The following is a 26,320-nucleotide window of genomic DNA, read 5'->3' on the forward strand; positions in this document are numbered from 1 at the left end:
AACAATAAAATCGATTTAATTGATTTATTTAAAGAAGAATCATTTGATAAAAGCATTATTAACTTAATAAAAACTTTAATTGCTGAACAAAATAAAATAATATCAAATCAATATAGTGAACTCAATAATCATTTTAAATTTGTTGAATATTTAAATAAGCATCTAATAATTAATGAGCAAAATACCATTGATACTTTCTTAAAAGAAGCTGAAAAACTTGTAGAACTCATCAAAGAATATGCGCAAGGTTTTGACGATGAATTTTCTTTTTATAATTCAAGTATAAATCCATCAAAACTTTCGGAGGATATTAAAAAGTTCATAGAAAAGCATGATAATGATGATAATGAAAAGTTAATTATAATACTTCGTGAATCTTTTGAGATTAACCATATTTTGAGGAAACTTGTAAATGATTTCCAAAGCATCTGCTCAAAATTAAGAAAGGAAGTAAATTCATTAAATAATGAAAAAACATCTTTGTTAATAAATAAACAGATAGAAACTGAACAAACTATTAATAAACTTCGAGATAAAATTAATAAAGAAATAACTCTTAGAGAAAATAAAGAAAAAGAACTTTCACGTTGTATATCATTTATTAAATTTGTTATAATAAAATGTAATACTAAAAACTCATTACTTCCATCTACGCTTGATTTTATTGATTCCTTTCAAAACACTAAATTTGATGATCGAACTTATCATAAATCACTTGAAAAGAAACTGTCTATTGCTATTCAGGAAATATCAATGAAACAAAATGAAATTGATACCATAAAGAATAAGGGAAAAGATTTTAATCCTAAAGAAAGTCAAAAAGAAATATTTAACAATCATAAAAAATCATTAATTGAAATATCCAATTTGAAACTTATTGCGTTAAACAAACGCATGGATCAGCTTCAAGAGAAATATAATAAACTTCAAAAGATATTTGATAAACTAAAAGAAAAATATATCAAAGAAAAACATTCGCATTCTTTACAAGTTTTGCAAATGAAAAAAGATATTATACAAACTAAAAAAGAATTAGAAATAAAAATGAAAAAAGTTGCACTGAGGATTTTAGAAATTGAAAGATATAAAAGGAAAAAATTAAAAATTTCAAACTCTCAACTTAAGTCCGATAATAAAATTTTAATAAATGTGGTTCAAAAAAAGGATCAAAAGATCCAATATTTAAAAGAACATCATAAAAAGTCAACAGAAGATTTTCAAGAAAAAACAAAAGATTAAAAATGTATGAAAACTTTTAAGGTCTCGTTATTATAAGTATTTCACTTCTTAAAAGAATCCATATTAAAAAGATTCGCATCGTCAAGCTAAACGAAATAATATTTTTAAGTTGTCAAGAAAATAGTTATGAAAATCCAATCAATAACGAAGATATTACAACAGAATATGTTATTAATTTATCAACTATTAAAGAAGAACCATTTACTTTGAAGAAAACAATCTTATATGAAAATTTAATGTTTTTATTGCATACCTATGATAAAAATATAATATATAATATATAATAGAAGGAAACATAAGATTTGCCAAATAACAAAAAGAATTTATCTTTTATTAATAAAAAAAATTATTTTGTTCTTAAAATATGTTTATTTATATCTGACTTATAAATTTTTCTTCTTTGAAATCGTCTGCAAATGGATCTTCTTCAATATTTGAATTATTAATCCCAACTGAAAATGTATTATCGATTTCATTAATTTTATTATTATTATTATTTTCATCTGAAATATTCATTTCTTCTTCATTTTGTTTTCGCTTCTTATTTTGATATTTAATCATAAATATTACAATTCCGACAATTATCAAAACTATCACAATAGCGCCGCATATAATACCAATTAACAATTCATTTGATATCGAATTATCTTTTGGTGTAACATCAGTGACAACTAATGTATAAAAGTCATAATAATAACTATAATAAGACGAATAATATATAACAGTGTAATCGTAATAAATGACATTTGTCGATATATAACTATAAGTGGATTCAAATGTTAACAATGAAATTGTATTTATGTATTTACTATAAAATGTAATCGAAAGTGTAATAGATAATGACTGAGTTTAAGTGAACGAATGTGTTAAAGATAAAGTTACATCAGATGAATGAGCAACTGATGCAGTTAGTGAATCCGATTCAGTAAATGTATTTAATTTTGTAAATGTATTTGAGTTGGTGAATGTGAGTGTTGGCGGAAGACATTCGTCAAGTGTTGTTCCCTTAGTAATATTCATATTTCCAAATGTTTCATTTTGATATGTTTCTATTGTCATAACTGTTGTAGCATTTATATTAACAAATGCATCATTTTGGATTTCTGGTGAAATTTCTCCATAAAAATGAATACATTGAAGTGATGCACAATTAAGAAATGCACAAGAATTAATATATTTAACATTTTCACCAATAAAAATTCTTTCTAAATTATTACAATAAGCAAAAGAATAATTCATAATCGAAGTGACTGAATTAGGAATTGTAAATGTTTTACTTTTCATATTTGGATAACTAATAATTTGTGTAATTTCTTTATTATATAAAACGCCATCATTTTCATAATTCGAATATTTAAAATTTTCATCTGAAACATTAATAAATTGAAGTTTTGTACATTCTAAAAATGGATAACCAATTGAAGTAACAGAACTTGGTATATAAATATTCACAAGGTTTGTACATCCTCTGAATGCATCTGAGCCAATACTTCGTACGCCTTCATTCAAAGTTATCGTTTCAAGTCCTGTACATTTGTAAAATGCATTACCACCAATGCTATTACAACGAATTGTAATATTATTTAATGAAATACATTCTTCAAATGCACCACCTCCAATTGAACTCATTAATTTATCTGGAAATTGGACATATTCTAATTGTTTACATGATGCAAATGCTCCACTATTTATATTTCCAACTGCTTCTCCAATTATTACTGTTGTTAATAAAGGCCATTCTATGAACGCATTATTTTCAAGCTCTCCAACATTAATAATTATAACGTGCTCAGTAACATTCATATAATCTTTTGAATAATCATTGAAATCAGATATTGTGAGTGTTTTAGTTGTTTCATCGATTGTTTTGTATTAACAAAAAATATAATAATCAAAATTGAAAATATTTTAAAATTTTGTTTATTTTTAGCATAAATTAAATAACTTTTATAAAAATATTTAGTAATAAGAAAAAGAATATTAAATATGATTGAAAATGAAATAATATATATACAAATTGTTAATTATTGATCTAAATATGGAACAAAAGAAATTCCTCAATAAAAAACAAAATATATTTATATTATTCATTTTATAAATATCAAAATAAAATAAATTTTTTCTGAAAGAATAAATAAAGTTATTTTTAAATTTTAAAGAAGAAGTTAATTCGAAACATTTTTTAAACATATCAAAGAATTTTATAAATGAAGGACTTAATAAATAATAATATTTATAACTTATTTGATAAATCTTTTCATATGAAAAAAATAAATTTTTGTTATTTGAATGATTTTTGATATTATTTAACGAATAGTGAGGATATTCGTTATGGATCTGTTTATTTGTTGTTTTATTTTTGTCTTTGATATTTATATATTTTATATTTTTATGAAGAATATTTTCATCATAAAATATGTTGAAAATAAAGTCAATAAAATGAATGCTGAGAGTCACTAATAGGTATATTTCATTATTTTCCATCGATTTGACGATTGCAATTGGAAGATATATTTTTGATTTTAACTCGAACAAATAACCTTCAAATTTTCATCAAAAATGTATGAAACCTATTGTTTTCCATCTGAAATTGAGAGTGTCATCAAAAATTTAATCGATACAAGTCATAAACAATTATAAGTGAGATGATATTGTTGTGTTATCATTTTCGCTTTTAACTTGATACAAAATCTTTCTGTTTTCAGAGCAATTTTACACGCAGAACGATCAAAATCACTCAATACAACAATAATTCAATACTGAGCTTTCAAATAAAATTTTCATTTCAATTATTTTTAAATCTAACCGTTTTTTACAGTCAAATTAAAATCTGATTAATTCAAAAGCATTTAAATTTCTTTAAAGAAATTATCTTCTTGAACAATGAACATTTAAAAAAAAATTACTTATTATTTTTGATGATAGCTCCTTTCCTGCCTAACATACACTAATTATCCTTGGTATTCTTAAACTATTCCAATTTTTTAATTAGGTTAATCCAAGTTTTATCAGTGCTTCATGCCTATACATTTTCGACAGAAACAAAGCAACAACCATTATTTTGATTTTTTAAAACAAATACTAAAAAAAAAAAAAAATCGCAGAGATTGTATTTAAATGCTTGAATTCAAATAGTTGGATAGAATCCTTATTTCAATACGAATCGTAAAGCTGAAATTAATGTGATATAAGGGTGTCATAAACCTTAATCAGGGACTATTCATCGGAAATGTGATATACAACGATTTAGGTAGAGTTAAAATATGTTAAAAAATTCAATTGCATGAAGATATGCAAACAAACTTAATTTAAGAAAACAGCCAAAATTCCGATCCAATCATAAACAGCTATCATTGGATAAAATGTAACAGCGTTTGGAGATTCGCATTTTCTTCATTGTATTCAAGCTAATTTTAGCAAACTAACGTGCATTTATTTCAAAGGATATGAACCAACATAAGTTATAAGTTATAATGGCTTTTTATTTATTAATATTGAGATTTGCGCGAAGAACTTCAACTACCTGAGAATGATGTCTGGAAATTGCATATGAAAGTGCTGTATGAAATGTTTTATGTAAATTCCAAAAAAAGAATTTGTAATTAACTTGAATAAACACCACTTTAAAATCAATAAAAAAGTATTTTTCAAATTGACATTGATTTCTTTTTGCTGAAGTAGTAGTTTAACTAACTCAAGATTACCATTTGAAGACGCAATCATAAGTGCTGTATTAAATAGGTAAAACAGATTCCAATTATTTTTTTTATACATCAAATAGTGAAAATGATCTTCAAACAAAAGATTAAAATATTTTTTTCATTAATCTTAATTCCTTCTTGTTGAAGAAGTAATTTAATCATTTCGATATCACCAACCTGAGCTGCAACTAATAGTGCCATATCAAATAAATCATATAAATCCCTTATTTTTATTAGAAACATGAAACTATTGATGAAAACTTTAGTAATGACAAACAAATATTTTTCTTATTAATATGAATTTCTTTTTGTTTCAAAAGAAATGTAACAACTTCAAGATAACCTTTTTTTATCGTTAACATAAGTATTGTTTCAAATAATTAAAAAGAATTCCAAATTTTTTAGTGAAATCAAAAAACGTCAAAACAAAATTTGGATTTAGTATAAAAACATTTTGTGAATCAAAATCAATTCCTTTTTGTTTAATAAGTATTTGAATAATATCTTCGTGATCCTGTTGCGCAGCGGAAATAAGTGCTGTGTTAAATAATTTGCATAATTTCCAAATATTATTTTGAAAAATTAAATTAATAAAATAAGTATCAAATCATATAAATAAATATTTTTTGCATTAATATCAATTCCTTCTTGCTCAAGAAGTAATTTAACTATTTCTGTATAACCTTTTTTGGATGCCATTATAAGTGCTGTTTCAAATAATTTAAATAATTCCCAAATAATATTTTAAAATAGAAAATCATTAAAATAAATTATATTTTTAGCATTTATATCAATTCCTTCTTGTTCAAGAAGTAATTTAACTATTTCTGTATGACCTCTTTCAGACGCACAAATAAGTGCTGTTTCAAATAAATTAAATAATTTCTAAATATTATTTTGAAATATCATATTATTGAAGTAAATATATTTTATAGCAAATAAATTTTTTTTCTTGCATTAACATCATTACCTTTTTTTTCAAGAAGTAATTTAACAATTTCACTCCTGTCACACATAGAAGCTAAAATAAGTGCTGTATTAAATAATTCGATTAATTTCCAATTAATGTATTGGAATACAAAATTATTAAAACAAATATCAAATAAAGTAAATAAATATCTTTCGCATTGATATCAATTCCTTTTTGTTCAAGTAATATTTGTACTATTTCTTTCTTACCATTTTCAGACGCATGTATAAGTGCGGTTCTAAATTTACCGAATTAATTTCAAATATTATTTTGAAATATCAAATTATTAAAATGAATTTTAAATAAAATATATAAATACTAAGTAAAAACATATAAATATCTTTCGCATTGATATCAATTCCTTCATGTTCAAGAAGTAATTTTACTATTTCTGTATGATCATTTTGAGATGCATGCATAAGTGCTGTTTTAAATAATTTAAATAATTTCCAAATATTATTTTGAAATATAAAATTATTAAAATAAATTTTAAATAAAATATATAAATATCTTTCGCATTGATATCAATTTCTTTTTGTTCAAGTAAAATTTGTACTATTTCTTTCTTACCGTTTTTAGCTGCATGCATAAGTGCTGTTATAAATAATTAAAATAATTTCCAAGTTTTATTATGAAATCCAAAATTATTAAAATAAATTTTAAATAAAATATATAAATATCTTTCGCATTGATATCAATTTCTTTTTGTTCAAGAAGTAATTTTACTATTTCTGTATGATCATTTTGAGATGCATGCATAAGTGCTGTTATAAATAATTAAAATAATTTCCAAGTTTTATTATGAAATCCAAAATTATTAAAATAAATTTTAAATAAAATATATAAATATCTTTCGCATTGATATCAATTTCTTTTTGTTCAAGAAGTAATTTTACTATTTCTGTATGATCATTTTGAGATGCATGCATAAGTGCTGTTTTAAATAATTTAAATAATTTCCAAATATTATTTTGAAATAGTAAATTATTAAAACAAATTTTAAATAAAAAATAAAAACATCTTGAGCATTAATATTAATTTTGTTTTGTTCAAGAAGTAATTTAACAATATCTGTATGATGTTTTTGAGATGCATAAATAAGTGCTGTTCTAAATAATTTAAATAATTTCCTTATATTATTTTGAAATGTTAAATTATTAAAATGAATAATAAATCAAACAAATAAATATCTTTTGCATTAATATCAACTCCTTCTTGTTTTAGAAGTAATTTAACTATTTCTGTATGACCATTATAAGATGCTAATATAAGTGCTGTATAATCTCCAAAAATTTCTTTGAAATATAAAATTATTAAAACATACACTAAATAAAATAAATAAATATCTTTTGCATTAATATCAACTCCTTCTTGTTTAAGAAGTAATTTAACTATTTCTGTATAACCATTTTCAGATGAAAGCATAAGTGCTGTTTTAAATAATTTAAACAATTTCCAAATATTATTTTGAAATATAAAATTATTAAAAGAAATACAAAATAAAACAAATATACGCTTTTAGCATTAATATTGATACCTTTACAATCCAAAAGTATTTTAACTATTTTGATATGATTATTTTTAGACGCAACAATAAGTGCTGTTTCAAATAATCGAAATAAATATCAAATAATAAATTTAATCAAAAAGTTATGAATTAAGATATCTTGCTGATTATATTTAAATCCTTTTTGCTTGACAAGCCATTGCACTGTATCAACGTAACCTTTTTCTGCTGCATTTAAAAGTTGTATATTAAATAATTTAAATAAATTAAGAAAATTTTTATTAAAAATAAAGTTATCAAAACAAATATAAAATTAATTAAATAAATATTATCTGATGATTTATTAGAATTGTTTTGCTCAAGAACTAATTTAATTATCTCATAATTTCTTGTTGAACATGGAGAACTACATATGATTGAAAAATATTGTTTGTTTTTAATATAGCGATTTAGAAAGAATACATTTCCAATTTTTATTGCTTTTTCCAGAATCTCTTTGCTTATTTTTAATCCAACTGATGTTAAATATATAAACATTTTGAAATTACTATATTTTAAGCTGAGATTTCCGAATTTATTTAAATCTTTGATTTTATTATTATTGTTTTCATAAAGATATTTAAAGATATCATTTTGATGAAATTCAATTGCTGTTTCATATGCATCTTTAAATGATGAATGATTTTGTTCACATAAATGAATGATTTCTTCATTTCCGCCTGCAATTGCATATTTACCTGCGTTATTTACATTTGCACCATTCATAAGTAAATATTTAAAGCATTTAACTGCTGAAAAAAATGCTGCATAATCAATTAATCTAACATTTTCTTGATTAATGAATGAATATCTTTCATAAAGTGATGGTTCAATTGTTTGATTCAAATCAAAAATACTTTGTGATGTTATTTCTTGAAGTTTTTCTATTTCATCATTTCTAACCATTTTTGATATTTCATTTGGATTAACTCCTTCTTTAATTAATTGTTTGTGAAGTTCCCAATCATTCTTTGATAGTTCTTCATAATTATTAAAAAAATTTGCTTGTAATTGCTGTGAACCAAAAGGTTTGAATCGAAGTATTTCTTCTTTTGTATAATAATGCGCAAAATATAATGAATTCTTTTGTTTTATAAAATCCGGTTGAATGAATTCATTTTCAACCATTTTATTAAGTAAATAATTTGATTCTTGTGATTTTAACTTAATTAAATATCTTTCGAAAACATATAATATCTTATAGCATTGGATATTTTCTTCTTTTAACTCAATACATTTTAAAAAGTTAAAGTATAAATTTGCTTCTTTCCTTTGTGACATAAAAGCACTATAGATTAATCTGCTAATTAAAATATTAAATGAATAAGGAAAATTATCATTAAAAAATCTCATTGCAGTTTGAGATGATAATTCAAAATTATCTTCTGTTAATTTGAAAATAATGGTTTCAAGTGATTGTAATGGAGTTGGACTTTTTTTTTTAATTGATCTTCCTGAATTATTATTTGATGATTTTTGGTTTGTCTTTATAATTTTTTCTGAATTTATCTCAGGTGTTTTCGAACGAATATTCAATGGGTTTCTATTCGAACGAGTTTTCATATATGAAGTTTAACACCCAGATTAAGTGACTTAACGTTTTTGAGCAACCGTTCATATCAATCATTAATAAATTGTAGTATTACAATTCCAAATTCAGTCGAAATTATTAACAGTAATACAATTCAAAGATGTTTAAATTTAACAACTTTTTCGATAGGTGTAAATGTTATTGTAATTAGTGAAAGTGCATTTGCAAATGTTCATCATTGACGAGTATCATCATTCCAAATTCAGTTAAAATTCGTGAAAATTATTCATTTCAATTATACATAAATTTAACTAATGTTTATATTGGAAAAAATATTTCTATCATTGGAGGAGGTTCATTTCTTGGATGCTTATCATTACAAAATTTAAAAATTCCGAATTCAGTTATAATTATTGGAAGACGAGCATTTGAACATGTATAAACATATGTTACAAATATTGAAGAAGAAGTTTTTTTTATATATGTATTTCATTAGCAAGTATTACAATTCCAAATTCAGTTGAAAATATTGGAAACAATGCATTTCAGTTATGTTCAAATTTAATGACAGTTTCTGTTGGTGAAAGTGTTATAACGAGGATGTACTTCTTTAAATAATATCAAAATTCCATCATCAGTTACAGCAATTGGAAGTTATGCATTTAGTTCATGCACTTCTTTAAATATTAACAAGCATCCACAAAATCAAATACTTTTACACAGTTGAATACAATTAATTCACATCAAAACAATTTATCTATGACTATTACATTAACATATTTACTTTCGTATACACAATCAATAAGCATTCACACATACAGTTTCTCATTTACATATTCACTTTCAAATATTAATTCGATATTTACATATATTTCCACAGAAGTAATATATTATGAATATACAGTCATAGCGTATCCATCATATTTTAGTTTCTATTCGATATTTTTCACATTATTAACATCAAATGACAATGTAACTAATAACAATAGCAAAACATATATTTATGTAATCATTGGAGTTGTTATTTTCATAATTATTATCATAATAATTCTCATTGTATTACTTATTCGAATACGAATGAACAAACAACAATCAGAAAACTTAAATAGTATTGATGAAAATAATGATCAACCATTAAATGAAATTAATGCATTACCAATATCAACGATTGAAGAAGATCCATTTGCAGAAGACTTCAAAGAAGATAACGCCATCGAAAATATTTAATTTCATTTATGATATTTTGATAAAGAAGCTTTTTCATTTATCACTATTTTACTTTAATAAATATTTCTGCAAATAAAATATTTTTCTTCTTTTCGTAATCGATTCACTCAAATATCAACAAGAGTCATATTTAATTTTTTGTTGTTCCGGAAGATTTTTCATGAAATTAGATTAGCTTACTATTTTTACTCGTTCCTTCTTTTCATCTTCTTCCTGATGTTTCCCTTTTATTTCCATTTAATTAACGCGCTCTATAATTTTTAAATTCAATTCAATCACAAAAATATTTTTAATTTTAGCTCAAATATATATAATTTATTCAAATCCTTCATCGTTTTCTTGTTGTTCATCTTTCTCTTTTCTATATTCCTCTATCAATTCTTCCACCGATTTACATTGTTGCAACTTCGCTACCGGTGTATATGACTTCGGTCCTTCAGATTTAAATGCTTTTCCACCATTAAAGAACGTAAGTAACGCACATTTAATGTTTTCTTTCTTTAACATTTCATTAAAAGCAAACTTAAACTTTCCCGTCGGCTCATTTGACTCTTTCCATTCCAAGTTATCATACTCAGCCATCCAAAAAACAAGTGGTTCTGGATCAGCAATTTGATATTGTGGTCGACCTGGAAATTTGTTGATATCTAAAAGTTCGGTGACTAAAGACGGCTCTTCGAGTCCTTGGCCTATAAGAAATAATATCGCAGCAATACAACGAATTTGATGCCAGATAAATCCTGAACCACATATTTGGAAATACCATACACCATCATTAATCTCGTTGAAATCTATACTATAGATCTCACGGATACAGTGTGTTGTGTTACTGGGTGAAAATTTGCAAAAGTTTCGATAATCATGTGTTCCTATAAGATAACTTGCTGCTTCTCGCATTTTTTCAATATCCATATCAAATAGATGAAAGAGGTATCTGTAGCTACGAGAAGTACATTCAAATCGTGCATTAAAATCAGGATTGACATAGGCTATGGCAGTTACTCGAATTATTGGGGGAAGAATACCATTAAGGATTTGAACATAGTTAATCTCTTCTTCTTTAATGGGAGCACCTTCATTTTTTATAGAACCTGTCCCATATGGATATACTGAACGAACTCGAATTGAAATGACATTTCCAATTCCTGAAACGCCTGCATCAGTTCTACCACATAAAGAATAGTGACAATCATTTCTGTCTTTGATTAATCGAGCACGTTCAAATGCTTGGAAAAGATAATTTTCAACAGTTTCTGTGGTTGTTTGCTGATGAACAAATCCCTTCAAATCGCACCCGAGATAGTTAATTCTAAGGGCTATTTGTCTCTCGTGATATTGGTCCCAGGAAAAAACTTTCTTTGCTTTTTTGACGGACATTTTTTTGCCGCTTTTTTTTCTAAGCTTTTAAAAAATGTCATATTAACGGTCTCAATAATGGAATTACCAGAAGGTGCAAGAAAAGCGCCAAGTAAAAAGAAACATAGGAAACATTCACCAAGAGGAAAAAGGGGTGACGATGCAAGTGAAAAACTTGTTGCAGGAAATGGATGGACACTTTCAGCAACACAAAAATTTTTAGATTGTAAAAGCACTGAAGAGCAAATTCAACAACTCCTTTTAATGTTTTCCATTCAAGAAGAAGATTATCAGTATAATGAAAAATCCACAACATTAATCGATTTTCAATTAGGAAACGGATTATATTGTATAGAAAAAAAGTTCAATGCTGAAAAGACACAATTTGTATGTCGGACATTTCATAGAATGCTTAAGAATGCTGTTCAAAAAATTCAGGCAAATCATGAAATCTCATATGATGATTTACGAAATGAATTATTCAACCAGTTTCAAGCAGCCTTTACAGAAATGAACTCAAATGGCGAACCGCATTTCACTCTCAAGGAAACTCAAGATATCATCAATTACGAAATCAACACTTTCCTTCGACCACTACGTCTTATTCTTCATCCATTTTACATTCGCGTTGCTCCAACATATAGGTTAGAACTTAAAAAGGTTTTTCAACCTGTTGATCCAATTCCATTATCCGAATTTGAAGAATTTGTTCCACTCAACGAAAACGAATTTCCGCTGTTCAGTGTTCCAATAAATGAGGATAAGCTCAATCTTGAAGATATTAAAGAGTTTGTTTCGAAATACACAGATGGTGTTATTGATACCATTAATAAAAGATATGATGCATTGGACGAAAGAATGAATAACTTAAAAAGCATTGCATCGCCTGCGAGTGCACATAAAGAATAGTTGTTAAAAAGGTTTTTTGATTTATGTTTTCCTGATGAATTTATTAAATATTAATTTCGTTTTCATTTTTCGCTTATGCCTCGAAAAGAATATTATTTGAATCTGAAATAAATAAAATTCAAATGCAAGAAATTAATATATTTATACTGGTTTTGTTAATAATGAAAATTTATTTAATCATCGTATTTGTTTTTTGAGATATTCATAATAATTTTTAAAGTTGAAACAGTTTGTCTGATTGGAATATTAATAAGTATTTGGTTAAGATTAAGGAAATAATTATATTCATTGATAATTCTTAATTACCAATAAATTCACTTTATTTGCTTTCTTTATTTCTAAAACAAAATTTCGCAGCTAATGAATTTTGCCCCAAAATTTAAATTCTAAAAAATATATTTTTATTTATTCGATTTTCCTTCCGGCTCTAAACCGAAAGAAATTCTAACATCATTCATATCAATATCGTCAATACTGATTCCTTCTTCTGCAGGTCTTGCTCTATATGTATTTTCGAAACCTAAGACAGCCTCTAAAGCCAATTCTGTAAAATGCCTGCCGCCTTCGATGGCATTTAACATCATTTGCTTCATCTCTTCAACATCTTCTAAATGTAATTCAATCTTCTTTATAGTTATTCCTTTTTGTCTAACTTTCGAAGCAAATATTACTTCATTTGGCGCAAGCAACAAAAGAGATTGCCCAAATTTTTCATTTCGAGCAGTTCTTCCTGCACGATGAACATAATCTGTCACTCTGTCGGGGGGCCCCAACGATATAGACCAATCAACGTCTGGAAAGTCCAACCCGCGGCTTGCCACGTTGGTAGCAATTAGTATATGGGTTTCATTACGATTAAATTTAACAAATGCTAAGCTTCGTTCTGATTGTGAAAGATCTCCATGTAATGTATCACAATCAATGTCAATAGCATTAAATACTCGTGCAAGATATTCGGCTTCTTTACGTGCACCAACAAAAACAACAATACGTTTGTTATAAAGACGTTTTAGAAGAGATGCAAGAATTGCAACTCTATCTTGAAGTTCAACAACACTGTAACAATGCTCAAGCGTAGTAACAATTTCGGATTGTGATAGAATACAAAAGATTGGTGGTGATGAAATGTTCAATTTCATTAATCCTTCAACATCTGCTGTTAAAGTGGCAGAAAACAAAGCAATTTGTCTTGGCTTTTTGATGAAAGAAAAGATGGAATATAAATCATTTTCAAAACCTGCTTCAAGCATTCGATCTGCTTCATCTATAACAAGAAATTGGAAGTTCTGTAAATTAATATAGCCACCTTCAAGATGTTGCCTAAGTCTACCTGGAGTTGCAATTAATAAATTCTGACCTTTTGTTCTTAATTGATAGGCTTCATCATTAAATCCTTTTTGTCCACCAATAATTGGAAATGCTTTTTGTGAAAGTGGTTTAATTAAATCATTTGCAACACTGTAAGTTTGCTGTGCAAGTTCACGAGAAGGTGATAAAATTATTGCTATTGTTCCATGTTCTGGTCTAGCACGAGAATATGTAAGAAGTTCTATGACTGGAACAAGAAATGCAAGAGTTTTACCACTACCTGTAGGTGATGCACCAAGAACATTTCTGCCAGCTAGTAAATGTGGAATTGCTTCACTTTGAATTGGTTTTAAATTTATGAAGCCATTTGCAGTCAATGATTTTTTTAAGCCATTACTAATTGGTAGTTCATTGAATGTTGATGGATGTAAATGAAGAATCATAAAAGAATTTTTCTTCTCGACCAAAGCATTTCAATCAAAACGAACGTTTATTCAATAAGCCGTTTACTTCTTGAGATAACGGTCGTTTATTAGCTTCTATGTTATTCTTACTCATTACTTTTGTTATATCAGAAAAAATATTTCTTGATGTAAATATAACACTTGAGGTTGTAGTTCAAAGTTTTGGTCTTGTAGATTCAAAGATTCAAAATTTATTAATTAATATACCCAAAAAAATCAACAACATAAAAGCGATAGTTTCGGCATATCCTGGAAAGAAGGATTCCTTTTACTTTTCAATTTTAAGTGCAGCTTGTACCAATTATGTTATTCTTAGGAATGGTCAACCAATGAAAGTTATTTTAGAAAATATTTCAGAAGACAAATTAATTGAAGAAATACAAAACTGCATGATTTCCCATGTTGAACATTTAAATGAATCCACAATTGAAACATTTCGTTTATCAAATCATTCATCATTTTTATTAACTGGTAATGAATCATTATTAGAATTTGAAGACATTGCATATCTTTATTCCAAAACTAAAGCCAACTTTGGGTATTATCAAAGCACAAATTTCTCCTTAGAATTTTTTAATCACAAATTAAATATCTCAAGATTTTTTGACAAGAACGATTCTATTTCAATGATTCAATTTGTCAGAAGTTGTAAATTATTAAAAGGCACCAAAACAGAAATAACACAACATTCAGAATATCCGATTCATTCATTCCAAATAACAGCGATTACAGACAAATATTCCGAAAATGCCACAAATACATTTAACAAAATATCGAATTATTTTTCTGATTTTATTGACTTTAATATTACAACATGGAATGAGTCACAAGAATTAATGGAATTTTGTTCCATATCACAAAATGATTTAACATATGTAATACATACTGATTCTAAATGTTATGTATTTCCTGATATTGATGTGTTTAGTCCTGAGTTATTTTCATTTTGGGTTAATAAAGTAACAAAAAGTATAACGTTAAATAATTTAGGAACAAAATTTTTTAATTTTAATAGTTTATCTTCATCATTAACGACACAAAATTTCGAAGATAAAATTCCTGATAATGAATATTTATCTGTGTTGTTTATTTCGAATTCGAATTCATTTTCTGTTTTGGAATCCAATTTAATATATCAAACTGTTGTTAAAATACTCGAAAGTGAAAATTATACAATTCGATTTTATAAAATGGAAAAAGATTCGCAATCACCATTTGTGCCAACATCGGATGGATTTCCTTTATTTGTCTGTTATCATAAAAATGATAAACAACCATTTATATATAGATCGAAAATCGAAGTTGAAACATTAAAAAATTGGATAATTGAACATTATAAATTAAGTGAAGAATCGAATTTAACTGATTTTCGATTAAAAGAAAATAATATTAAAATTGATGAAAACAATAAAAATAATAACTTTTTCGGTAAAATCGGTAATTTTCTCGAAGGTATACTCGGGCAAAATACTAATTTTGATGTTTTATTTAATAAAGATTCAACAGAAATAAGAATTAATAATAATGGAGAAGAAAATAATACAACTGAAAATGATGAAAACGAAAATCAAGAGATAATGGAAGAAATTGAGATGATAATAAAAGAAGATAATGATAATAATGAAACTGAAGAAGAAGAAACACCGAAAAATAATAATGAAATTGTTAAAGAAATAAAATTAAGTGTTATAAAACAAAAGGATTCTCCAGATGAAAACAAAAAGAAAAAGAAAAAACAAAATTCATTTAATCATAATGATTTCATGAAAGAAATTATTAAAGATAGTGAAAATAATGTTAATAAAACGCATATAAATAAAACAAAAATAGAAAAACCTAAAAAAGAAGAAAAAGTTCTTAAAGATGACGATATTAATGATAAAGAAATCGATACTAACAAAAATAGTCTTGAAAATTTAATAAAAGATATGGAAAAAGAATTAAAAGAAGAAAATGAAAATTATGATAACATTGATAATGACTTTTTAAAGAATATGGAAAAGTTATTATTTAACAATGAAAATGATGATGAAAATATTGAAGATGACTTAATGAAGAGTATGGAAAAGATATTAAAAGAAGGAATTGATGAAAACAAAGAAAAGTTAAATGCCTTATTAAAAGATATGGAAAAAGTATTAAACATACAACTTGATGAAGACAATGAATATATTGATAAAGAATTTGTTAAGAAATTAGATAACATAATCAAAAAGCAACTCGATAATGAAAATCTTGACGATTTAATAAATGAAATAAAAGAATTGATAAAAAGCGAAATAATAAAAATTAATGAACATATCGAACTATTATTTAAAGATATGAAAGATGTTATAAAAGAAGAACTAGATGAAAATAACGAAGAAATTGATGACATAATATATGAAATGCAAAAATTGATTAAAGATGAAATAAGTAAAAACAAGGAATATGTTAATAACTTGAAAAATTCTTTGAAAGAAATTATCAAAGAAAAAATGAAACTTGAAAATGAAAACATCGATGATGATATGTTAAAGAAAATCGAAGAAATTATGAACGATATCGAAAATGAAGATGAAAAAATATTCGTCGAAATCGAAGACTTTCTTAAGGAACAAATAGGTAAATTAGGCGCGGAAGATAATAACTCTATAAACTCAACTATCCCATTATATAATCAAGATCTCTAAATACAAGATATATTAGAAATAAAATTTAATGAGGAACATATAAAAATATTTTTATTTTAATAAAAATCTTTGTTATTTAATTTTACTGTAATGAATGAATTAACTGATTTAACTAAACGGCTTCTTTGATCGTTTTCCTTTCAAATTTCGGTTTTGAAGCGAACGTTTGTGTAATTCCAAAATTTTCGATCATTTCCCTTTATTAGGCTCAACAACATGGTTTGTATTTTTATGGTGCTTGTGATCCACACAAGGACAGTTTTTATTGAAGATAATAGCACTTTAATTATACGCCAAATAAATGATTTCACACAAGAATATCAAAGTTTAACAAAACATCTTTTTATTGATGAAGTTAAGACAACTATCCAAAGTGCCTTTAAGTTGTGGGCTAAACTTGTTACAGTCAACATTGGAAATTCTATAAAAACAATTGAAAGCTTTGCCTTTTACATGTGTTCTAATCTTGAAACTGTAATTTTAGGTAACAGTGTTGAAACAATACAAAACTCTGCGTTTGAAGCTTGTAGTTCTTTAACAAAAATTATAATTCCAAATTCGATTACTTCCATATGGGAAAACACATTTTACATATGTAGTTCATTAAAAACTTTTATCATACCGAATAGCATTAATTTAATTAATAATTCTGTTTTTGCATGTTGTTATACGTTGGAAAGTATCACAATCCCTGAAAGCATTAAAACAATTGGAAATTATTCATTTTATTATTGCACTATATTAAAAAATTTAATAATTCCAAACTCTGTAACATTAATTTGTTCAAGTGCATTTTCATTTTGTTATAAATTAGAAGCAATAAAATTAAGCGAAAACATAAAAACAATTAATGACAATTTATTGGAATCATGTTTATAATTATTTAATATTATTATTCCAACTTCAATTACAACAATTAAAAGTAGTGCATTTCAAAAAAGTGGTTTAGTTAATGTTAATATTCCTAATTCAGTAACGTTAATTGAAGAAAATGTATTTTTTGAATGTTTTTCATTACAAAATATTACAATTTCAAGCTCAATTACATCAATTAGTAATTCATTATTTTGTAATTGTTATTCATTGTCTAAAATCATAATACCAAACTTAGTTACTTCAATTGGATCTAATGCATTTTATTGTTGTAATGTTTTACAAACAGTTATTATTGGTGATAATATTAAAACAATTGGAAATTATTCGTTTTATTCATGTTCATTTTTAAGGAATTTCACAATTCCAAATTCAGTAACTTCGATTTCTCAATATGCATTTGCTTCATGTTCTAGTTTAGAGATAGTACAAATGAGTGAAAATGTTAAAACATTTGAAAGTTTTTTATTTTCAAGTTGTTCAAATTTAAAATATATTAATTTACCAAGTTCATTAACAACAATTAATAATGGCGCATTCGAGTTATGTATATCATTAAATAATATTATAATTCCAAATACAGTTACATCAATTGGAGAAAGTGTATTTGTTGGATGTAGTTCATTAAATAATATAACAATTTCAAATACAATTACAATATTTAATGATTTCTTATTTAATGAATGTTCTTCATTATTTGAAATAACAATTCCAAATTCAGTTAAAACAATTTGCTCATCTGTTTTTTGTGATTGTTTATCATTAATAAATATAATAATTCCAAATTCAGTAACATCAATTGGTGATTATACATTTTTTGGTTGCACAAGTTTAGAAACAATTTCATTAAGTGAAAACATTCAAGAAATTAATAACTTTTTATTTTATAATTGTGAATCATTAAAAGAAATTATTATTCCAAGCTCAATTATTAATATTAAAAATGGTGTTTTCACAAAATGTTCAAATTTATATCAAATTACTATTGATGAAAACGTGAAAACTATCGGAAATAATGTATTTGAAGCATGTAAAAGTTTAGAAGATATTTTATTACCTGAAGTTATTACTATTGGTAAAGAATGTTTTTTAGATTGTAAAAATTTAAAACATGTTTCAATTCCAAATTTAGAGAATTGTTCGAAAAGATGTTTTTATGATTGTCTTAATTTAGAAACATTTGATTTACCTAATCTTCAATATATAAATATATCTTCGTTTTCATTTTGTACTAATTTGAAATCCGTTGATTTTCCATATGTTAAAATCATTGATGATTTCGCATTTTCTAATTGTATATCACTTACTACAGTTAACTTTTTAAGTGTTGAAAAAATCGGCGACGAAGTTTTCGAAAGATGTATATTTTTAGAAGAATGTGTATTTCCTAATTTAATTGAAGCTGGACAATATTTATTTAATTTATGTAATTTTTTAACAACATTTACCGCACCGAATTTAAAGAAATGTGAAAATTCTTTATTTCAAGGTCAAAATTCAATTAGAAACTTTAATCTTTATAATCTTGAAAACGCTTCTGATTATTTATTTTCAAATCAACTGATCAAAACTATTAATATTCCAATTTGTAAAGAATTCGGTAATTCTTGTTTTGAAAATACAAGTTTTATGTCAACAGTTGGAAATGTTTTACAATTTTTTGTTGTTAAAGTTGGCGATAAATGTTTTTATAATTCTGATATTTCTTCTGTAGTTTTTCCTTTTTTAGAATATGTTGGAATTTCTTCTTTTTCTTATAGTTATGTTCAAGGAAATATTTTTCCTGTGTTAAAATATTGTGATGATTATGCATTTCAAAATTGCATAAATTTAAATTCGTTTTATTCTATGAAATTGGAATATATTGGTAAAGATGTTTTTAAAAATACAACTTTAGATATATTTGTTGCACAAAACTTAAAGGAAATTGGTGATAAATGTTTCCAAAACCAAAATAAAATTACAAATTTATATATTCCAAATATCGAAATTCTTGGAAATGAATGTTTTATGAATTCATCTGTTACAGAAATTAACTTTCCTAAATTGAAATCAATTGGATCGAATTGTTTTTCATATTGTAAACAAATAAAAAATATTAATAATAATAATATAACAATTATTGAAGACGGTGTATTTCAATCATGTGAAAACATTATATCAATTACAATGTTAAATTTAACAGAAATAAAACAAAATTCTTTTAATAATTGTAAAAAATTACAAAATTTCGATATACCAAACTTACAAAGAATTGGTGAAAATGCTTTTTCTAATTGTGAATTAATTAAATTCATTGATTTCCCAAATGTTATAACTATAAGTAAATCAACATTTGAGAATTGTACAAATTTAACAAATATAAATTTACCAAATTTAGAAAATGTTTATTGTAATTCATTTAAGAATTGCGTTTCTTTAGTTAATATATTTTTTGATAATGCATTAATAATTGATGACTCTGCATTTGAAAATTGTAAAAATTTGGAAAATATAAATTTAACGAAACTTCAAACTATAAATTATTATTCATTTAAAGATTGCGTTTCATTAGTTAATATTTCACTTCTCAACATTAAATCGATTGGTTTTGCGTCATTTGAAAACTGTATAAATTTACAAAATGTTTATTTCCCAAATATTGAAACTATTTCGAGTGTTTCATTTAAGGATTGCGTTTCGATTGTTAATATTTCATTTCCAAACTTATTAAAAATTGAAGAAGAAGTATTTAGAAACTGTACAAATCTTTTTGATGTAGTTTTACCAAAAGTTAAATCAATTAATTTATATTGTTTCGCAAATTGTTATAACTTAAAGAATGTTTCGTTTGAAAATGTTTTAAGTATTGATGAATATGCATTTTTAAATTGTTTTTCCATCGAAGAAATCGAATTGAAACGTTTACAAACGATAAAAAGTAACGCATTCGAAAATTGTAAATTACTCAAAAAGGTGATTTTCGATAGTTTACTTAATATCGAAGGAGACGGTTTTTTCAAAGGATGTTCTTCTCTTTCGGTTATTCATGTGCCTTTATTAAATACAGTATCAAGTGAATCTAAGAACATTTTTGAAGGTTGTTCATCACTTTCAATTTTATCATTTCCTGATCAACCTCCAAATTTTAATTCACAAATTTTCGAGAATACAAATCGAAGTAAAGTTAACATAAAAGGACATTATGTTTATGATATCACGTTATGCTTACCATATACTAAGAATTACCCAAATTATAACGTTAATAATACAAAAGAATGGAATCAGATTCTTGCAATGGAACCTGATGATTATTTTAATGTCTGCACTTTCACAAAAGATACAAAGTCGAACCAAAAAGGTTTGATTATTGGCATATCAATTGGTGGTGTTTCATTGATTGTAATTATTGTTGTGATTTTGACATTGTTACATCGGAAAAATATAAAGAATCGAAGACTCAGAGCGGAAATTGATGAACATATTATGCTGACGTCTTCGGTTATAAGTGATTTTGGATGAGCTGAGGTTTATTAAACTATGATTTGTTTGTAAATTTATTAAAAAATATTTTTTTTTAAATAAAAAATTAAATAATATAAAAGTTCAATTTCCTAAATAATATACAATAAAAGGAGTAACAAAGTATAGTTTAATACACTTGTTTATTCATGGATGGATTTGCATTATGTTACAAATGTTTTTGACATTATTCGCAATTCCTTTTTGTTTAAAAAACAATTTAGCAATCTCTGTCCGACAAAACATAGTTGCATGTTCAAGCGCTGTTTTAAACATTTTAAATAATTTCCAAATATTATTTTAAAAACAAAAATTATCAAAATAAATATTAAATAAAATTATTAAATATCTTTAGTATTGATATCAATTCCTTTTTGTTCAAGTAGTAATTTAACAATTTCATTATTACCTTTCATTCATGTTAATGTAAGTGGTGCTTCATATAATTTAAATAATTTTCAGGTACTATTTTTAAATATCAAAATATTAAAATAAATTCTAAATAAAAGTGATAAATATCTTTAGCGTTAATTTCAATTCCTTTTTTGGGAATTCATCAATATTTTTTTAAATTTTACTTGTTTAAGGTATTTATAATTTTATTATATCTTTAGATTTCTTGTAAATCACAGGATAGAAGAAAAAATAAAAAACGATAAAAAGCATAACTTTTTGTACTGTCAAACCGCAAAATACGTTTATTCAACGACCGTTTATGTCTGTTTGGCCACTTTCAATGACCCAATTCATTCGTCCTCCAATTATTCTTCTCAGAGAAGGAACAGATCAATCGCAAGGATTAGGACAAATTATTTCCAACATCAATGCATGCCATGCTATTGGCGAAATTCTATCAACAACATTAGGTCCACGTGGTATGGACAAGTTAATCCATAATGGTGATAAACGTGCCATTGTAACCAATGATGGCGCTACTGTTATGCGTGAACTTGATATAGTTCATCCAGCAGCACAACTTCTAGTTGAAGTTGCTAAATCCCAAGATGAAGAAATTGGTGATGGCACCACCTCTGTTGTTGTTCTTAGCTGTGCTCTTCTTGATGCAGCTCGACCATATTTAGAAGATGGTGTTCATCCACAATTCATATGTCGTTGCTATCGTAATGCCCTTAACACAGTTGTTCAAACTCTCGACAAAATTGCAGTCACGATCAATGGTAGTGAGCGATCAATTCTCGAAAGCTGTGCAGCGACAACATTACGTTCCAAATTAGTCAGTGACAAGCGCGAATTCTTTGCCAAAATGATTGTTGATGCTGTCGAAAGCCTTGACTCCAACCTACGCATTGAAGATTTAGGTGTTAAGATGGTCAAAGGTGGTGGCATTGAAGATTCATTCTTTGTTCCCGGCGTTGCATTCAAGCGCACATTTTTCTATGCTGGCTTTGACCAACAGCCCAAGCACTTTACCAACCCCAAGATATTACTCCTAAATGTTGAATTAGAGTTACAAGGTGCATCGTCAGATTCCGAAGTTCGTGTCGACGACCCGAAGAAGTATCAAGAAATCGTCGATGCCGAATGGAAGATCATTCAAGACAAGCTTAACAACTGTCTCAACTGCGGCGCTAATGTTGTCTTAAGTCGAAAGCCAATCGGCGACATCGCAACGCAGTTCTTTGCTGACCACGACATCTTCTGCGCCGGTCGCGTACCCGAAGAAGATATGAACCGCACAGCGAAAGCCACCGGCGGCATCATATTATCGACAACGACAGACATCCACCAAGAGTCGCTTGGCACGTGCGAAACGTTCGAAGAGCGTCAAGTCGGAAAGAAGCGGTTCAATGTATTCACTGGCTGCAAAGGCAAATCGGCGACAATTGTATTACGTGGCGGCGCGAAGCAATTCCTAGAAGAGGCCGAACGTAGTATACACGACGCGATAATGATCGTGCGCAGGGCGAAGAAGGCCGGAAGAATCGTCGGCGGCGCGGGCGCTGTCGAGATGACATTAGCCAAAACGTTAAATGAGAAGGCGATGAAAATGGACGGAAAGAGCCAATTAATCATCCAAGCATACGCGAATGCGCTCGAAAGTATTCCAAGAGCATTAGCGAATAACGCGGGATTCGATTCGTTCGAAATATTGAACAAACTGAGATTCGCACACGCGAAAGATAACGAAGGCGCTGTCTGGATGGGAGTGGACATAGAGAAAGGAGACGTCGTGGACGCAGTGAAGGAGTTCATTTGGGAGCCGCTGGTGGTGAAGATGAACGCGTTGAAGGCGGCGACAGAGGCGGCGTGCACAATCCTCTCCGTCGACGAGACAGTGTCTATTCCGGAACATGAGACAACTTTCGACACCGGAATGCCCGGTCAACAACAGAATATACAACGTGGAAGAGGAGGAATGCCAATGCCTCAGATGGGAGGAATACCCGGAATGCACTAAAATGAAAATGAATGGTTACTATTTGACGCTTTTCGATGTTGTTCATCTTCCGCTTTGGTTTGTGAATGATTTTGCATCCTCATTTAATTATTAAAAACAAATTTAAGTATATTTACTTAGGGGATTCTTGGTGTAAGTTAGGTTTGTGATGAACACATTGTTATTTTTCAAATTCTTCTATTTTTAGCATTGAATTATTATTATTATTTGTTTTGATTATTTGTCAAATGGGATTTAGTAAATTATGTCTCTATAAATATTCCCAAACACAAGAAAGAAAAATATATATTTTTTTTAAAAGACTGTTTATTACCCGAGGTTGTCTTACATAAATTTATCCAACCTAAAATGAAATATAATTTATATTTAACTCAAATCACTGTGTTTTATGCTATGAATCCATCAGTCATGCAAAACACAAAATTCGAAATTAATATTTTGGTAATTATCATAATATAAGTTACATCTAAACAAAGTCGGAATTGTAATTTTTTTACATCTAACTAAATAACAGTGTCAACTATTGATATGCTTAAGTGCGGCATGTTTTCAAGTGTTTCTCTTTCAGCTTTGTTCTTTCTATACAGATAGAACAGTAATACAAATCCTGAAATCAAAATCACTCCTCCAAAACACGAAAGCGCTATTATAACACTTGTCGGCATACCGCTATTGACGAATTTCGAATATTTTTTACATTTATCTTCTAATTGATCGTCAGTTTCGATATTGACTCCTTTCCACATGTCGCAGTTCGATCCGGAACAGTCTTCATCCTTATAATTGTCGTACGAATCCTCTTTAGGCAGACAAATGCTTATGCTCTCTTTGGGCGCAGTATCAAATACATCATCATTAAATGTTTCTGGTTGTCTATCTGGCAAAGCGATAATGTCCAATTTTCCACAATTTTCAAAGATTTTTGTTGAGCTTTTATTGACTTTGTCTAATTTCGATATGTTTAATTCTTTCAAATTGATACATCCTGAGAAATGTCCGTCTCCTTTAAATTCGGTAACTCCATTAAGTAAAAGAGTTTCCAATGAAACGCAATCTTTGAAACAATACGAAGGAAGTGTTTGAACATTTAGAATTGAAACGCTAATCAGATTTTTACATCCTAAAAATGAATATTCACTGATTTCTTTTAATTTCGAGAAGTTGACTGATTTTAATGATGTGCAATATTGGAATGTATTTGTCCCAAAAATATTTGTAAGTGTTGGTAAATTAAGTGTTTCAAGTGATGAACAATTAGAAAATTCATAACCTGATACAGTTGAACCAATGACTGTTACTTTAGGTATATAAAGTTCGCGTAAATTTCGACAATTATAAAATGTGTAATTTTTTATTTCATTTATTTCTTTAAGTGAAACATTTTCAAGACTTTCAATATTATAAAATAATGATGAAGGAGAATGTGTAAGTGAATTCATTTGTATGATTTTTAATGATTGACATTGAATCGCAATTGGACCGTATATAACTTTTGTAACTGAATTTAATGAAAGTTCTGTTAATGAACTACAATTAACAAATGCTGTGTTGTTAATGGTTTCAACATTTGGTATACTTACATTTGTAATATTATAACAATCACATAAAAAATGATTACCAATAAGATTAAGTTCGGGTAAATAAAGAATTCGAATTAAATTACAACAACAAAATAACTCTGTTGTGAAACTCTTAAGTTTCGGTAATGAAACATTAATTAAATTACTGCAATTATAAAATGCATATGAACCAATTCGTTCAAGTTTTGGTAATGAAATATTTGTAACTTTATAACAATTATTAAGAAAATAATCGCCAATAATTAATGCATTCGGCAAATTTATCACTTCGACAATATCACATGCATTCGTAAACGCATTTGATCCGATGTATTTTAAATTTAAAAATTCAAATGTATTCATATCAACTTGAGATATGAAATAATCGCTTGCATTCGTTAAGCTTGGTAAATTAATTACTGTTAAACATTTACAACCTTCAAATGGATTATTTCCGATATTTTTAAGTTGTGGAAATGTGATATTTTCTAAATATATATTATTTGAAAATGCATAATCACCACATGTCTCAAGCAAAGGAAAATAAAAATTAGAAACATAAGTCTCACCAAATGCATAATGACCACACGATTTAACATTTGGTAATCGAAGATCTGATGAATCTAAAGCATAAAATGCATAATTTCCTACGTATTCACAATAATTAAACAATAGAATACCTAACAACTTAAGATTACAAAATGCATAATCATCAATTTCTGTGATCTTAAGATTAGTAAAAACGTTACTATTGTTACCGAAATCAACATTTTCAAAAGCGTGTTTTCCGATTGATGTAACATTAGGCATATATAGTTCAGGTAGAAAAGTCAAATTAGCAAACATGTTATCTGGGATACGTTCCAACTTCGGCATTGATATTGTTTTTAGCTGATAGCATTCAACAATAAAATTACCGTCAGCTGATACAAGAGAAGGTAAATTAAGTTTCTCAATGCGATAATTGTTATTGAACGCACCTTCTGAAATTCGTTCGACTTTTGGAATGTTCACTTCGCGAAGAAAAAAACATTGAAAAAAGGCA

The 26,320-nt window shown here is 26.7% G+C and overlaps 4 protein-coding genes across 4 annotated transcripts; 2 read left to right on the plus strand and 2 right to left on the minus strand.

The window, feature by feature from the left end:
* Positions 1 to 10,529: 10,529 nt before the first annotated feature.
* On the minus strand, positions 10,530 to 11,591 carry GO595_007878 (tRNA pseudouridine(38/39) synthase-like; the record flags this gene model as incomplete). Its single annotated transcript, XM_067921389.1, has 1 exon — positions 10,530 to 11,591. One exon carries the CDS (start codon positions 11,589 to 11,591, stop codon positions 10,530 to 10,532), a length of 1,062 nt encoding a protein of 353 aa, XP_067771712.1.
* A 57-nt stretch (positions 11,592 to 11,648) lies between these two features.
* GO595_007879 (uncharacterized protein) lies at positions 11,649 to 12,479 on the plus strand (the record flags this gene model as incomplete). Its single annotated transcript, XM_067921391.1, has 1 exon — positions 11,649 to 12,479. The coding sequence occupies one exon, from the start codon at positions 11,649 to 11,651 to the stop codon at positions 12,477 to 12,479; it is 831 nt and encodes a 276-aa protein (XP_067771713.1).
* A 401-nt stretch (positions 12,480 to 12,880) lies between these two features.
* Positions 12,881 to 14,230, minus strand: GO595_007880 (DEAD-box ATP-dependent RNA helicase 27-like; the record flags this gene model as incomplete). The annotated part of the gene is made up of 1 exon (XM_067921392.1): positions 12,881 to 14,230. One exon carries the CDS (start codon positions 14,228 to 14,230, stop codon positions 12,881 to 12,883), a length of 1,350 nt encoding a protein of 449 aa, XP_067771714.1.
* A 7,803-nt stretch (positions 14,231 to 22,033) lies between these two features.
* On the plus strand, positions 22,034 to 23,716 carry GO595_007881 (T-complex protein 1 subunit eta; the record flags this gene model as incomplete). The annotated part of the gene is made up of 1 exon (XM_067921393.1): positions 22,034 to 23,716. The coding sequence occupies one exon, from the start codon at positions 22,034 to 22,036 to the stop codon at positions 23,714 to 23,716; it is 1,683 nt and encodes a 560-aa protein (XP_067771715.1).
* Between the last annotated feature and the right edge of the window lie 2,604 nt (positions 23,717 to 26,320).

The sequence above is a fragment of the Histomonas meleagridis genome (assembly GCF_020186115.1).
Source record: "Histomonas meleagridis strain 2922-C6/04-10x chromosome Unknown contig_6, whole genome shotgun sequence".
NCBI classification, from domain to species: Eukaryota; Parabasalia; order Tritrichomonadida; family Dientamoebidae; genus Histomonas; species Histomonas meleagridis.